Consider the following 15,443-nt stretch of genomic DNA (forward strand, 5'->3'; position numbering starts at 1 on the left):
TATGTACAGTTAATAGCCTCCTTCAAGATGGAGGTGCAAAGATGTTGCTGACTCCCATCTTGCCAATAAGTTCACGGGAAGGTGTTGGATGCAGAGCTTTGGTGACTGAATCAGCAGGCTGATTACCAGTCTTAGCATACATTGTCTTCAATAATCCTGCATCAATGGCCTCACGAGTTTTATAACAGTCAAGTTCAACATGTTTTGTGCGTTCATGATAAACTGAGTTGTCAGAAATGTGAAGTGCAGTAGTATTGTCACAGTAAATATAAGCTGGTGGAGAAAAAGGAACCTTCAAATCAACTGAAGTAGCCGTTTAAGTTTGAATGAGTTTGGATCATGTCTTAGTCATGTTTTAGTCGTATTTGAATAAGTCAGAAGCTGACCTGGTTTGTAGGAACAGCTCTGATAAGTTGTTGCATTTGTTTCGGTAGTTAGTTGAGTTGTTTCTAATTCTTATAAAGACTCTTTGTATTGAACGAGTTTAATAATGAGAAAAAACGTTAACTGCAATCTCTTATTCTCTCTGTTTTTCTCTGTTACAAAGTTAATAAGTGGCATCAGAGCTGTTTACTAACCTGAGAGGATGAGTGAAAAGGAAACTATGATCATACCTAAGTTCGATGTAGATTATGAGCATTGGGCAATGCTCATGGAGAACCTGCTTCGATCCAAGGAATGGTGGGCTCTTGTGGAGACAGGGATTCCAAGCCAGGAGAGAGGAACGGTGCTATCAGGTGCTCAAAGAACCGAGCTACAGGAGAGGATAGCAGAAAAAACTGTCACCGATCACAAGGTAAAGAAATACCTCTTTGCGTCGATTGACAAGACAACCCTGAAGACGATTGTCAAGGAGAATACTTCAAAGGACATCTGGGAATCCATGAAAACAAAGTATCAAGGGAACAAAAGGGTTCAGAGTGCTCAATTACAGAGGCTAAGAAGGGATTTTGAGGTATTGGAAATGAAAGAAGGAGACAACATTGGAGATTATTTTTCGAAAGTAATGATGGTGGCAAATGATATGAGGAATCTAGGAGAAAACATGCCAGATGACAAGATTGTGGAAAAGATATTGAGAACCTTGGCTGACAGGTTCACATATGTTATCTGTGCAATTGAAGAATCAAAAGATATCAAACAGCTCTCGGTTGATGAGCTGCAGAGCTCCTTGCTACTTCATGAACAGAACTTGAACAAGAAAGGCGTGGAAGAACAAGCTCTCAAAGCAGCGAGTTATTGACCAGGAGGGAGCCGAGGGAGAGGATACTCGACAGAAAGAGGACGTGGAGGTAGAGGAAGAGGCCGTGGAACGTCAAGCTTCAACAAGGATACTATCGAGTGCTTCAAGTGTCACAAACTTGGACATTTCAAGTACGAATGTCCCATGTGGGAAAAGGGTGAAAACTTTGAAGAAGAAGAAGAAGAAATGGTGCTTATGGCTCACGTCGAAGAAACAAAAGGTGAAGATGAGCATGTCTGGTTCCTGGATTCTGGATGCAGTAACCACATGTGCAGAACCAAAGACTTGTTTCTGGAGCTAGATGAGAGCTTTAGATGCAATGTCAAACTGGGAGATGATCGGAGATTGGTAGTGGAAGGAAGAGGAAGCTTGAGACTCAACATCAATGGGCTGACACAGATCATCACGTCGGTATACTTTGTTCCAGGGCTGAAAAATAATCTCTTCGAGTGTGGGAAAACTGCATGAGAAAGGTCTAAGAATTATCATTGAAGATGACACTTGTGAAGTTTGGCACAAGAAGCAACAGAGGCTGGTAATCCAATCTTCAATGTCGAAGAACAGAATGTTCATATTGCTTGCTGCAATCCGAGGACCAAAGGAAGATGACAAAGAGGGGAAATGTCTACAGGTGACGGAAAACCACAGAAGTGATCTCTGGCATCGAAGACTCGGACACTTGAGCTTTAATGGAATTCAAACCATGGTGGAGGAAGAGATGGTGAATGGTTTGAACTCCAGTATCACTAAGGACTCTATTTTCAAAGTGTGTATGAAGGGGAAACAATGTAGAGAGATGATACCAAGAAAGAGTCTGTGGAGAGCTAGCAAAGGCCTAGAGTTGGTCCACAGTGATATTTGTGGACCAATCACACCAGCTTCTCAGAGTGGGAAGAGGTATCTGATCAACTTTATTGATGATTTCACAAGAAAATGTTGGACATTTTTCTTGACAGTCAAATCCGAAGCTTTCCAAGTCTTTAAGGAGTTCACAGCAGAAGTAGAAAGAGAACTTGGAGAGCCTTTAGTGTGTTTTCAAACTGATAGAGCTGGAGAGTACAACTCCAAGGAGTTTCAAGATTACTGTAAAGAGAAAGGAATCAAATGGCAATTGACTGCAGCTTATACTCCACAGCAGAATGGAGTTGCCGAGATGAAAAACAGGAGCATCATGAACATGACTCGATGTATGCTGATAGTAATGGGGGTGCCAAGAAAGTTTTGGGCTGAGGCAGCCCAATATGCTGTGTATATCCTCAACAGAAGTCCTGCAACTGCTTGGGGAGATGTCACACCGAATGAGAAATGGAGCAAAAAGAAATCTGCAGTTGATCATCTAAGGGTGTTTGGGTGCATAGCCTACGCGATGGTGCCCTATGAGAAAAGGATCAAGCTGGATGAGAAGAGCAAGAAGTGTGTCATGTTTGGAGTAAGCAAAGAGTCCAAAGCTTATTGTCTTTACGATCCAGAAGTTAAGAAGATTGTAATCAGTAGAGATGTAAGGTTTGATGAAGACAAAGGTTGGGATTGGGAAAACAAAGAAGGTGAGGATAAATTCACATGGGAAGGGATGATAAGCGACTCAGATGAAGAAGAAGGTAATAAGATAGCTAGAGGAGAAAATCATCAAGATGAACCCGAGAATCAAGCTGGAGAAGTAGAAGAAACTGCAGAGGTGAATGAAACGGCAGTTCCTCTGGGAAAAAGGGTTTCACAAAGGCCCTTGTGGATGAAAGATTTTCATTGCCCGGTTGTGAAAATGGTAATTGAGAAAAACGAAAATGAGGTGATGGCTCTCTTCATATCCGCAGAAGATCCCAAAAAATATGAATTTGCGGCTCAACATGAAGTCTAGAGGAGAGCAATAGAGGCTGAGATTAAATCAATAGAAGAAAATAAGACTTGGGAGCTGGTTGAACTGCCTGCAGAAGGTGATAGGAGTGAAATGGGTTTTTAAGACAAAGCTGAATGAAAGAGGAGAGATTGACAAGTTCAAGGCCCGTTTGGTGGCTAAGGGGTATCATCAGATGCAGGGTATAGACTTTCATGAAGTCTTTGCTCCAGTGGCAAGATGGGACACTATCAGTACTCTACTCGCAGTGGCGGCTCAAAGGAACTGGGAGGTGTTCCAACTAGATGTAAAGAGTGCGTTTCTGCAGGGTGATCTAAGCGAAGAGGTCTATGTTGAACAGCCCCAAGGATTTCAACTCAGAGGTGCAGAAGACAAGGTGTAAAAGTTGAGAAAGGCTTTGTATGGTCTTAAACAGGCTCTACAGTAGATTGGAAGGATATTTCTTAAGGAATGGGTTCAAAAAGTGTTACTGTGAACACACTTTATTCGTAAAAGGAAGAGAAAAGGAGATCTTGATTGTGAGTGTCTATGTAGATGACTTAATCTATATGGGAAACTCGTGTGTATTGCTCGATGAGTTCAAGAAGTCTATGATGGAGGAATTTGCAATGACAGACCTTGGGAAAATGAAGTACTTTCTGGGAGTGGAAGTATTGCAGGATGAGAAAAGCATCTTTATCAATCAGAGGAAGTATGCAGAGGAGATAATGGTAAAGTTCGGAATGGAAGACTGTAAGTCTGTAAGGAATCCAATGGTGCCAGGAAAAAAGCTGACAAAAGGAGTAACTGGAGCTGTGATGAATTCAACTATGTTCAAACAACTTGTTGGGAGTCTGAGTTATCTCACTGTTACTCGTCCAGACTTGATGTTTTCAGTGAATTTGGTGAGCCGGTACATGGAAGAGCCCAATGAGCAACACGTGAATGCAGCAAAACGGATTCTGAGATATGTTCAAGGAACTAAATCAATTGGAATCAGATACAGAAAGGGAGGTGAAGCAAGGCTGATCGGGTATAGAGATAATGATTACGCAGGTGACACAGATGACAAGAAAAGCACTTCGGGTTATGTGTTTTTGGTGGGAGAAGGTGCAGTATCTTGGGCTTCTAAGAAGCAACCAATAGTTACTTTGTCAACAACTGAAGCTGAGTTTGTGGCAGCAGCTTATGGTGCGTGTCAAGCGGTCTGGCAAAGGAACATTTTGGAAGAAATCGGTCTGATGCAGAGTGAAGGAACAGTGATGTTTTGTGACAACAGTTCGACCATCAAACTCTCTAAGAATCATGTGCTACATGGTAGGAGTAAGCACATTATTATGCGATTTCACTTTCTTAGAGAACTGGTGAATGAAGGGGTGACCAAGCTAGAGTATTGTTCTACTCTAGATCAAGTTGCAGACATCATGACAAAAGCAGTCAAGCTTGAAGTGTTCGAGAAGCTGAGGGAGAAGTTGGGTCTGTGCTTAAAGGAAGATTAAACTGGAAGTGAGACATGTTCTAGTTTAGGGGAAGTTATGAAGTAACCGTTTAAGTTTGAATGAGTTTGGATCGTGTCTTAGTCATGTTTTAGTCGTATTTGAATAAGTCAGAAGCTGATCTGGTTTGTAGGAACAGATCTGATAAGTTGTTGCATTTGTTTCGGTAGTTAGTTGAGTTGTTTCTAAGTCTTATAAAGACTCTTTGTATTGAACAAGTTTAATAATGAAAAAAACGTTCACTGCAATCTCTTATTCTCTCTGTTTTTCTCTGTTACAAAGTTAATATCAACCAGTAACCGAGACAACCAAATCATCTCATTCGTAGCCAACGCCATGGCTCGGAACTCTGCTTCAGCTGTGCTGCACGAGCCAGTGTCATGTTTCTTCGATTTTCAAGACACTAACGAGTCTCTAATGAACATGCAGTAACCAGAGACAGAGCAACGTGTATCAACACAAGAAGCTCAATCAGAATTGGCAAAACCTCTCAGATCAAACTTATTTTCCGCTGGATATAAGGGGAAATCAAATTACGTACAAGGGGAAATCAAATTGTAGTAAGATAAATGAACTCCGTGGTGGCATAATGCTGAATTAGCCTCTGGTGGAAATAATTTGTTTCTGGCATCGAGACCAGGTCCATTAAGGTTCTTAAAGGTTCTTAAGGGGATTTATTAGGAATTATTTGGGTTAAAAAAAAAGCCCAATACCTAAGAATCGATCATTGTAGAAAGAATTTAAGAACCGATCTTTGGGAAGTTTTTAAGCCAGGTGACGGCCTTATATTGGATGTTTGCTAAAAAACCTGAATCACATTCTCTCTCCAGCCAGGTGGCGGTCTTGTATTTGAATAATTTTTTATTCTTAGGAAATCGATAACGGGTTTATCAATAGAGGACTAAAATGCTAAAAAGTTTTTTTGTTTTTTATAAATTAAAAAAAAATATATAATAATCTTGAGAACCCCTCTTTAGGGTTCTCTAATGTAAGGTCCAAGATGATTTATCAGTTGAAGAATGGATGAGAAAGCAGGTAAGTATGCTATATGATCTAAGCTCACGTTTTTAGTTAGATTTGGTATAGTTATTTTGCATGCTTTGTTATGGTTAACTGTCTACTTCAATTAGCGGCTTCTCAAATTCATGTGAAAAACAAAGAAATAAACACAAGATATCATAAATAGACAATCAAACATTATACCTTTTCCTTCTACACTCTTGGCTCACTGGTTTCAGAAATGATATGGAAACAAAGTGAAAATAAGGAACATATTTTCTTTATAAAAAAATTCATGGTGTGAGAAGATTAAATTAGGTCTAAAAAGTTACCTCATCGACACCAAGTTCAAACATCCGAGCATAATCCTCCGCAGCCTCCACCATAATGGCGGGGTTGTTTCTGCACAGACGCACACCTCTTATGCTCCGAAGCTTCCTCCACCTGACTTTTCTAAGAATACAAGAAAAAAGAACAATCGACTGAGAGATTAATGGATAATTTTAAGTAATAAAGAAAATTACCTTCTTGTTTGAGTAATTGCTTGTGGTTGTTATCTTCTTCATCTCAATTCTGTTTTTTTAATTAGCCTTTTTAAGATACGTTTGTCTCGAATCAACACCAAAAATACGACCATATTTTACTATAGTGTTGAAGAATTACGGCTATTGGAAAAAAAAAACACAACCAAAATTCGATAGAAATATTAAAGAACACTTTTGTACACTAAAAAAAGAATACCGCTAGACTTCATACACGCATCACTTTCACATGCATACGATTTGCAAATGCACTCTTGTTGTGAAGATGCCCTAAATAAAAGAAAAACAAAAAAAAAAACTTATTATTAGTGTCTTTGCGAGAACAGAATCGTCATGAATTTTATTATGATAAGAAATTAATAATAATTAATTTTAATAAATTATTTTAAAATTATATTATAAAATTAAAATAATAATAATCAATTCTGAAAAATAATAATAATAATAATCAATTAATTTAAACTGTCAAAATTCACTTAAGGCAACATGTAGCCCTCATTAAAACGTTGCCAAAAGTTCTGAATGTTCTTAATTGCATATAAGTTTAGTTATTTATAAGACTATTCTCCTACGCCCTTCTTTTTGAATTGTTGATGTGGGGGATTAAGAGTGAAAAACTAATTAAAGGTAATTAATTAATTGAAAATTTATTAGTATCAGTTTTCACTTATGTAAAATTTATATTAGTTTATTAAGTGATACTAACAAACCAAATTTAAATAAATCAAATATTTAATTGATGTAAATTTATATATTTTTATCAATCTTATTAAAATGGTGTAAACTAATTAAAATTTGTGTCAGTTTTAATTTATTGAACTGATGTTAGACTAATCAATAACAAAATCAATTATTAAGTGATGTTAAACTAAGATCTTATATCATTTATTAATAAGTGATTTAAAATAATATCATTTAATTTTATGATGCTATTTAAGTGATGTAATACAATCTCTTTGTAGTGAATCTTCAATATTTGTATTTATTTAGATTAAAAATCTATCGAGGGATGATATGGTAAGATTTGGGACAACTTTGAATTAATTATTTAAAGTTTCAATTACTTTTTGATTTGTGATTGGCTAGCCAGGATCTTCACATTTCTTTCGTACGTCTATTTAAAGCTTCAGACCCAAGCTTCAATCACAACCCAAAAACGGAAAATATCACCTCAAAAAAAAAAATTATCCACAATGTTTTCTCTGAATATGAGCACCGAAATAGAAAATTTGTGGGTCTTCGCTCTTGCATCAAAATTCAGTTTTTTCATGCAAGAACATTTTGTTTCATTTCTTGTCGCCGTAGCCATCACTTGGTTGACCTTAGCCATCGTATTTTGGTCAACCCCGGGTGGACCGGCTTGGGGAAAATACTTCTTCACTCACCGGTTTAATTTCGGTTGTAATCGGAAAATCATACCCGGTCCCAGAGGTTTTCCAATAGTCGGAAGCATGAGCCTAAGAGCAAGCCATGTGGCTCATCAGCGCATAGCGGCAATGGCCACGATGAGTAACGCCAAGCGACTCATGGCGTTTAGCCTCGGCGATACTAAGGTGGTGGTTACGTGTCATCCTGACGTGGCAAAGGAAATATTGAACAGTTCGGTTTTTGCAGACCGGCCTGTTGACGAAACCGCTTACGGTCTGATGTTTAACCGAACGATGGGGTTCGCTCCTAATGGTACATATTGGCGTACACTGCGTCGGTTAGGCTCAAACCATCTATTCAATCCTAAGCAAATCAAACGCTCAGAGGAGCAGAGACGTGTGATCGCTACTCAAATGGTGAATGCGTTTGCACGTAACGCAAACGCTGAAACTGCCTTTGGAGTGCGTGATGTTCTTAAAACAGCGTCGTTGTGTAACATGATGGGTTTAGTTTTTGGGAAAGAGTATGAATTGGTGGAGGCTAAGAACAACATCGAGTTGGAATGCTTGAAGGGTTTGGTTGAAGAAGGGTACGAACTTCTCGGTACGCTTAATTGGACCGATCATCTTCCTTGGTTAGGCGGTTTAGATTTCCAACAAATCCGGTTCAGGTGTTCTCAGCTCGTACCAAAAGTAAATCAGATATTGAGCCGAATCATTCAAGAGCATCGTGATGCCAAGTGTGATTTTCTCGGGGTGTTACGTTCTCTTCAAGGTTCCGAAAAACTATCAGAATCCGATATGATCGCTGTTCTTTGGGTAAATAAAAAAAACATTATTTCTTTAATTCAATTCGTATATATTGAAAATTTAACATTTTCAAAATTTTGTTAGGAAATGATATTTAGGGGAACAGACACAGTGGCGGTTTTGATCGAGTGGGTGCTAGCGAGGATTGTAATGCATCCGAAAGTTCAATCAACGGTCCACGATGAGCTTGACAAAAGTCGTTGACAGAAGCAGAGCCGTTGATGAGTCTGACCTTCCATCTCTCACGTATCTGACCGCTATGATCAAAGAAGTGTTGAGGCTGCATCCACCGGGCCCACTTCTCTCTTGGGCGCGTCTCTCAATAACAGACACCACCGTAGACGGATATCACGTGCCGGCTGGAACCACCGCGATGGTCAACATGTGGGCTATAGCACGTGACCCACACGTGTGGGAGAATCCTTTGGAGTTTAATCCTGAGAGGTTTGTGACTAAAAATGGTGAAGCTGAGTTCTCTGTTTTCGGGTCGGATCTGAGGCTGGCACCGTTTGGATCGGGTAAGAGGGTTTGCCCGGGAAAGCATTTGGGGCTCACGACGGTGTCGTTTTGGGTTGCGACACTCTTGCATGAGTTTGAGTGGCTTCCTAGAGTCGAGGCTAACCCTCCAGATATGTCGGAGGTTTTGAGGCTGTCTTGCGAGATGGCTTGTCCTCTTGTCGTTAACGTACGCTCCAGGCGTAAGATAGCATAAGCTTCGGTCTGGTCAGTGTATGGATGCTTCAGAGTTATTGGCAATTAAGAAACACCTATATTTAAATAGATAATCATTGAAAAAAAAAGAGCAGACATTTGTATCCTAAGAGCGAAGATTCGCCTATATTTATTAATCTTTAAGAGAATACTATTATTTATATACACTAGGTATCTGTCCGCGTCGCGCAGGCACAATCATTATATAAACATTATTATAATTTGATTATTAAAATTCTGGTAACATAAACATCATATTTTTTTTAACGTCTTTATTGTTAATTATTAAGAAGAACAAATATAGTCATTATGTAGTACATTAGTTATACTAAAGGGAACATAGTTAAGAAAATAAAAGTTGCCCATGTTTGAAGCTTATTGTTTAGCCAGAAGGTCAGCCGGTTGATTTGCATTCCTTGGTGCCCATGTGAACTTGACTTCTTAGAATTTCTTGCTCCATTCTCTTACTTCCCATATCCAATTGTAGACTCCAAAGTTAACTGTTTTACCTAGAAGAAGGTTAACCACCGTCTGAGAGTCTCCTTCAAATATTATTCTCCTATAACCTTTGCACCAACAATTTTGTAAAGCGAATAGTAATGCCTGAAATTCACATTCCAGAGCATTATTGGCAGATTGATGTGTTGCTTGGCCTGCGCCCAGGTAAGTTCCTTTGTCATCTCTGATTATCCAACCTGCATTGTTATTTCTTCTGTTTGAGACGTATGAGCCATCATAGTTACATTTCACCCATCCCCTAGAAGGTCGCTTCCATGCTATTTTTTGGCTTGCTGATGGTATGACTTTGCGTTGAAGTTGAACTTGTTTATTAGAGACCAAGTCAAAGATATCCTGCCATTCCTTTGCATCATCTCTTGCACATTGCACTAGTTGTCTCCATGAATTTGCTTTTTTCTGGTAGACAAGAGCATTACGGCTTTTCCATAATCTCCAAAGGATCCAAAGACCAAATTGGTGGACATGTAGAGGCATTGTAGTTGGTCTTGTGATCAAAATCTCCATCTTTTGTTCTAAAGATAAATTCGGATCAATGATAGAAAGATTTGGATAACCAGATGCTCTCCATGTATTTTGTGCGAATTGGCACTCAAACAGCATATGTGTAATAGATTCCTCTCCATTCTGGCATCTTGGATATTGTGAATTCCTTGTGATGTGTCTTTTCTTAAGACATTCACCAACAGCTAATGCTTGTGAGAGAATTCTCCTGAGAAAATGTTTCAGTTTAGGAGCTGTCTGCAACTTCCATATTTTGGTCTTAAGAATCGAATCACCTGGTGGAGGGTTCAGCCTGTTGGTTGTTGAGGCATGTGTGGCTACCCATTAAGCTGATTTAACTGTATAAAGACCTGAAGAGTTATAATGCCATCCTAAATAGTCTCTAGGATTACGGGCATTTATCTTCATAGACAAGATGATGTTTGCATATTCTTCAACCACCAAACCTCTTATTTGCTCTTCATTCCACCCAAAGTATTCTGTTATCCATTCATTGACAAAACAATGTTGAAGATTATGTTGCAGGGGTCTTGGAGGTCGAGGTGGTGTGGTAGGAAGCCAGGGATCAATCCAAGCACTTACTGTTTTTCGATTACCAATGTTGAATCTCAATCCTTTCAGCAATAACTCACGATCTTGTAAGAGTGATTTCCAGATATAGGAGCTTTTTCTCCCCTCTTTAGCAGTTAAAATATTGTGATCCAAGAAATATCTGCCTTTGAGAATCTTTGCCATTAAACATTGTGGATTTTGTAAAATTCTCCAAACCTTTTTTCCAAGTAAAGCTAGGTTGAAGTTTTCAAAATCTTTGAATCCCAATCCACCTTCTTTTTTTGGAGCACACAATCTGTTCCAAGCAAACCAATGCATTCCTTTATTATCACCTCCTTTACCCCACCAAAATCTGGCCAGAATTCTATTTATATCTTCGCAGATCCCTTTTGGAAGTTTGAAGACATTCATCGAGTAGACAGGCATGGATGTAGCAACTGATTTTAGTAAAATTTCTTTGCCTCCATGCGAAAGAAATTTTTTGTCCCATCCTTGTGTTTTTGCCTGAACCTTTTCCAAGATATACTGAAATAGATCAGCCTTTTTTCTTCCAACTAGTTCTGGAATTCCAAGGTATTTTCCTCCTCCACCATCATTGTAGATGCCCAATATTCTCCTCATCTGAGTTTTAACATTATCTTGAACTAGAGAGCCAAAAGTTATTGCAGATTTATTGGGATTGATCGCTTGACCTGAAGTAGCTTCATATAAAGCTAGAACTCTCTTTATTGCTTTGCCTGATTTTGGATTTTCCAACGTGAAAAAGAGTGAATCATCTGCAAATAACAAATGACTTACTGCAGGGCTGTGAATACTGATCTTTAGACCTGGAATCTTCCTTTCTACCATTGCTCTTGACATTTGATGGGAAAGGACCTCTGCACAGAGTATAAATAGGTAAGGGCTTAAGGATCCCCTTGTCTTATGCCTCGTGTAGGTTGGATAAAACCCATAGGAGTACCATTAACTTGTACTGAATATGTAACCGATGAAACACAGGTCATAATCCATTGAATCCACTGTTGATCAAATCCCATTCTCTACATAGTTTCTTTGAGAAATCTCCATTCCAATCTATCATATGCCTTAGTGATGTCTGTTTTTAAGGCCATATATGATTTAGATTGACGTTTTCTTGCTTTGAGGGAGTGATAAAGCTCGTGTGCAATGATAACATAATTAGTTATCATTCGACCAGATACGAATGCAGCTTGGTTTTCTGCAACGATTCCATTGAGATGAGTCTTCAACCTATTCACCAGTATCTTCGAGATAACTTTATAGCTAACATTGCACAAGGCTATAGGGCAAAAATCTTTCATCTCAATAGGTGATGTTACCTTCGGTATAAGGCACAAGTTTGTGTGATTTAGCTGGGGATCCAAAACTCCATTGTCAAAGAACTGTGAGACCTCTTTAAGAAGAGCTGGATGTATATCATCCCAATATTTCTGATAAAATGCCGCAGAGAAACCATCTGGACCAGGTGTTTTGTGTGCACCCTGCATTTTTGATTTCCAATAGAGATACTGGTTTTGTAAGTTCCTTGTTGATCTCAGTTGAAACTCGTCGTGGAAAATCTTGGAAGATTTCATGGATATCGGAATCAGAGGGACTTTGAGTGCTAAAAAGACTCTGAAAGTAATTTTCTGCAACAATCCCAATAGCTTGATCCCCTCTCTTGATATTGCCATTCTCATCTTGAATTGTGTTGAGGCGATTCCTTATCTTCCTTGTTTTGGTGACAGAATGATAGAATTTAGTATTTCTATCACCTTCTTGAAGCCACCTGTTACGGCTTTTCTGTTTCCAAAAGATTTCCTCATCCAAATAAGCCTGATGTAGTTCTTTTTTAGAAAATCTCTCTGTTGTTGAGTATACCTTCGAGATGAGATTGTCTTGTCTAACTGAAATCAAAGAAGTGAAATCTTTTCTTTAGCATTACTGCGGTTGCTTTGTTTCCATTTGGAGATATGTTTTCTGCATCGGGTTAGACGTTGGCAAAGACTAAGATCTTCTCTATTGTTGATCTCCCAACCTCTTTTAACTACAGTATTAAAGCCTTCTTGAGATGCTAGTCGATCATCATACATAAATTTACCCCGGCGTGTTTGGGGAATATAACCAATAAAACTGATCAGTGGTCTGTGATCTGATTCTTCAAAATCCAGGAAATGTGTTTCAGAGTCAGGGTATTGGGGGTGCCATTCTGAATTTGCCATTGCTCTATCCAAGCAACTAGTTATATAATGTTGTCCTCTCTGGCCAGCCCAAGAAAATTGATTTCCAACTGTTTTTAGATCACTAAAATCACAATGACGAACCATCTGTCTGAATTCTCTGAATGAAGATTCTGGTCTTATACATCCACCCTTCTTCTCATTGTTGCTTAGAAGCTCATTGAAGTCCCCCATAATGAGCCAAGGATCTCGTCTGTTTATTGCCAATCTCTCTAATCTCTCCCATAGATTGTTTCTAAATGTTGGATCAGGATTACCATATATGAATGAAAAGTAAAAACTGATTCCATTAGATTTGATGAAACAATCTACAAGATTAGGGGATTGAAAATAAACATTTAAATCTACTGAAAGCTTCCAGAAAACAACTAACCCCCCACTCAGACCACACGGTGGAACTGAAACATAGTTTTGAAAACCCAAATCACAACAGAGATCTCTAATGTAGTTGTCTTGCTGTTTTGTCTCTGAGAGGCAAATGATGTCCGGGAGAAACTGTTTGTGAATCTCCTTGAGGCGTCGAGCTGTAGAGTCATTGCCAATACCTCTACAGTTCCAAGCAGCAACTCTTGTGGGGGAAGTGGTGGTTCAGGGCCCACCGCGCCTCCCACTGTTTTGTTAGCGGTGGAGTTTCCACCACTGTAATTGCCGGTTTCTCTGACATTGGCCTTCTTGAACTCCTGATCTTCCATATTGTCATGCTTTCTCTTACGAGGATGGTGCATTATCTGTTCTCTTGAGTTGGCTTGGAATACAGAGATCGAGTTCCTGTTTATTGCAGACTCATTGTTCAGTTGCTCATCTCCAGGCTCATTGTCGTCTTCAGCAGCTTCCATTTCTCTCAGTTCTTCTTGGATGTTCTGATCCAGGTTTTCCTCTTGATCTGCGAAACCATTCTGAGCTTCATGTGCATCATGGTTCTGGTTGTCATCCTGCATTTCATTTTCATCTAGTTCTCGAATGTGCACACCTTCATTTCTTCCTGGTACATCTCCTGGACCATCATCATTATCATCGTCTTCATCGTCTGAAATGATCACTCCTCCACCGTTCTGAATCAAGCAGTTGCCTGAATCATGGGTTAACATCCCACAAACTTCACAAAACCCTCTGAGTCTCTCATAACGAAATCGGAGTAAAGTGTTAACTCCCTGAGAGAACTGGAAATGTCTCTGAAATCTCAGAGGGCGTGTGATATCCCAGTTAACACGAATCCTGGCGTACTCCCTTCGTGCAACAGCATCTTGGTTGTAGTCAACTTCCATCAACATTCCAAAGGAACGCCCGATATGAGCAATCACATCCTGAGTCATGAATTGGAATGGTATGCCACGAATTTGGATCCAAAACGGAATGAAGTCCAACATCGCGATATCAACATGAGGCGCCCATCGTTGTAAGACTATCATTCAGTCTGCAAATGCCCACAGACCTCGTCTTAACACATACTCCATCGTTTCCTCCGAAGGGAAGATGAACTGGAATCGGTTACCCTCCATGATCCTTCCAAAAATAAGGCCATCAAGGCTCCAGATTCTGGGCATATAAGCAATGATGGACCTTATATTTTGACACCGTGGAATGGTCGCTCTCCCCCAAAGGATAAATCGGTTGTCATACGCAGCTTGATGCAAAACATCGGCGGGTAAAGCAAAGGGTTCATCTTCAACTCCCAAATCAAGATCCTGGATCGCTCTTCTTAGATTATCTGCCATTTGTTGTAAGAAGTAAAATCTCAGAGGAAAATGAGTTTTTGCAGGGAATTGGAGGAGAAGTTGTGATGAATTCCATTTTCGAACTCTGCTTTTATATTCTCTGTTTGTCACCGAGGATATTGGAAACTGCGCATCACTTGAGATCGTGCTTTCCCAAGTGGGAAAAACCGTCGCCAGACAAGAGAGTGGGTGTTGAGGGGCTATCTTATCGGCGGGAATCAAAGCAACCGTCTCCGGAACGGTTGAAATCAGTCGGAGAAATAACCGTAAAAAAATCGCTTTAAAAGTCGCCATTTTTGCCTTGTCATGCATAAAAAACATGACAAGCGTGGGCTTTATATATTTAAGAAATCGTATAATATTTTTATATTTGAGTTTATGAATAATATTTAAATTGTATAATATTTTTTGTTAAACTTTCAGTATATATCATTTTAAGATGAACAACACTTATTTACAATAATAAAATGAAATTATACCATTAATATTAATCAAATATAGAAAAAATTGTACTTTATATAATAAACGAAACAAAATTTAATAAATATTCCTTCAGAAACAAATTTCTATGTCTAAGTCTCTAAAAAAGCTAGTATCACAATTATTATCACAATAAAATAAATATTAATAATCATCATAATTATATGTCATTTTATCACCTAGTAATGATTCTGATGAGGTTCTTTCTATTATTGATTTTCATAATTATTATATTATATTATAACAAAAAATGACATATATATTCAACTAAATTAGCGGTGGTAAACATGACCGTTATTTTTCAAAACATTGCAAAAACTACTATTGGTTGTCGTAACGGTGGTTTTCACTTTAAAGTAGTACCCATTTGTTACTCGTAATCAGATTCTATTCATTGTTAAGAATAACCGCATCTATTTTTGAAAAAAATGTCTCCT

At 38.8% G+C, this 15,443-nt stretch overlaps 1 protein-coding gene and 1 pseudogene across 1 annotated transcript; both read left to right on the plus strand.

The window, feature by feature from the left end:
• The first annotated feature begins 586 nt into the window (after window positions 1-586).
• LOC112082035 lies at window positions 587-1,243 on the plus strand. The gene has a single exon (XM_024149121.1). It carries the CDS (start codon window positions 587-589, stop codon window positions 1,241-1,243), a length of 657 nt encoding a protein of 218 aa, XP_024004889.1.
• A 6,061-nt stretch (window positions 1,244-7,304) lies between these two features.
• LOC18029495 lies at window positions 7,305-9,000 on the plus strand (annotated as a pseudogene).
• Window positions 9,001-15,443: the final 6,443 nt, after the last annotated feature.

This window comes from Eutrema salsugineum, unplaced genomic scaffold (assembly GCF_000478725.1).
Source record: "Eutrema salsugineum unplaced genomic scaffold, Eutsalg1_0 scaffold_1, whole genome shotgun sequence".
Classification (NCBI taxonomy): Eukaryota; Viridiplantae; Streptophyta; class Magnoliopsida; order Brassicales; family Brassicaceae; genus Eutrema; species Eutrema salsugineum.

Excerpts from the sequence above, each read along its gene's own strand:
- LOC112082035 (XM_024149121.1), top strand. The coding sequence starts at position 587 with ATGAGTGAAAAGGAAACTATGATCATACCTAAGTTCGATGTAGATTAT.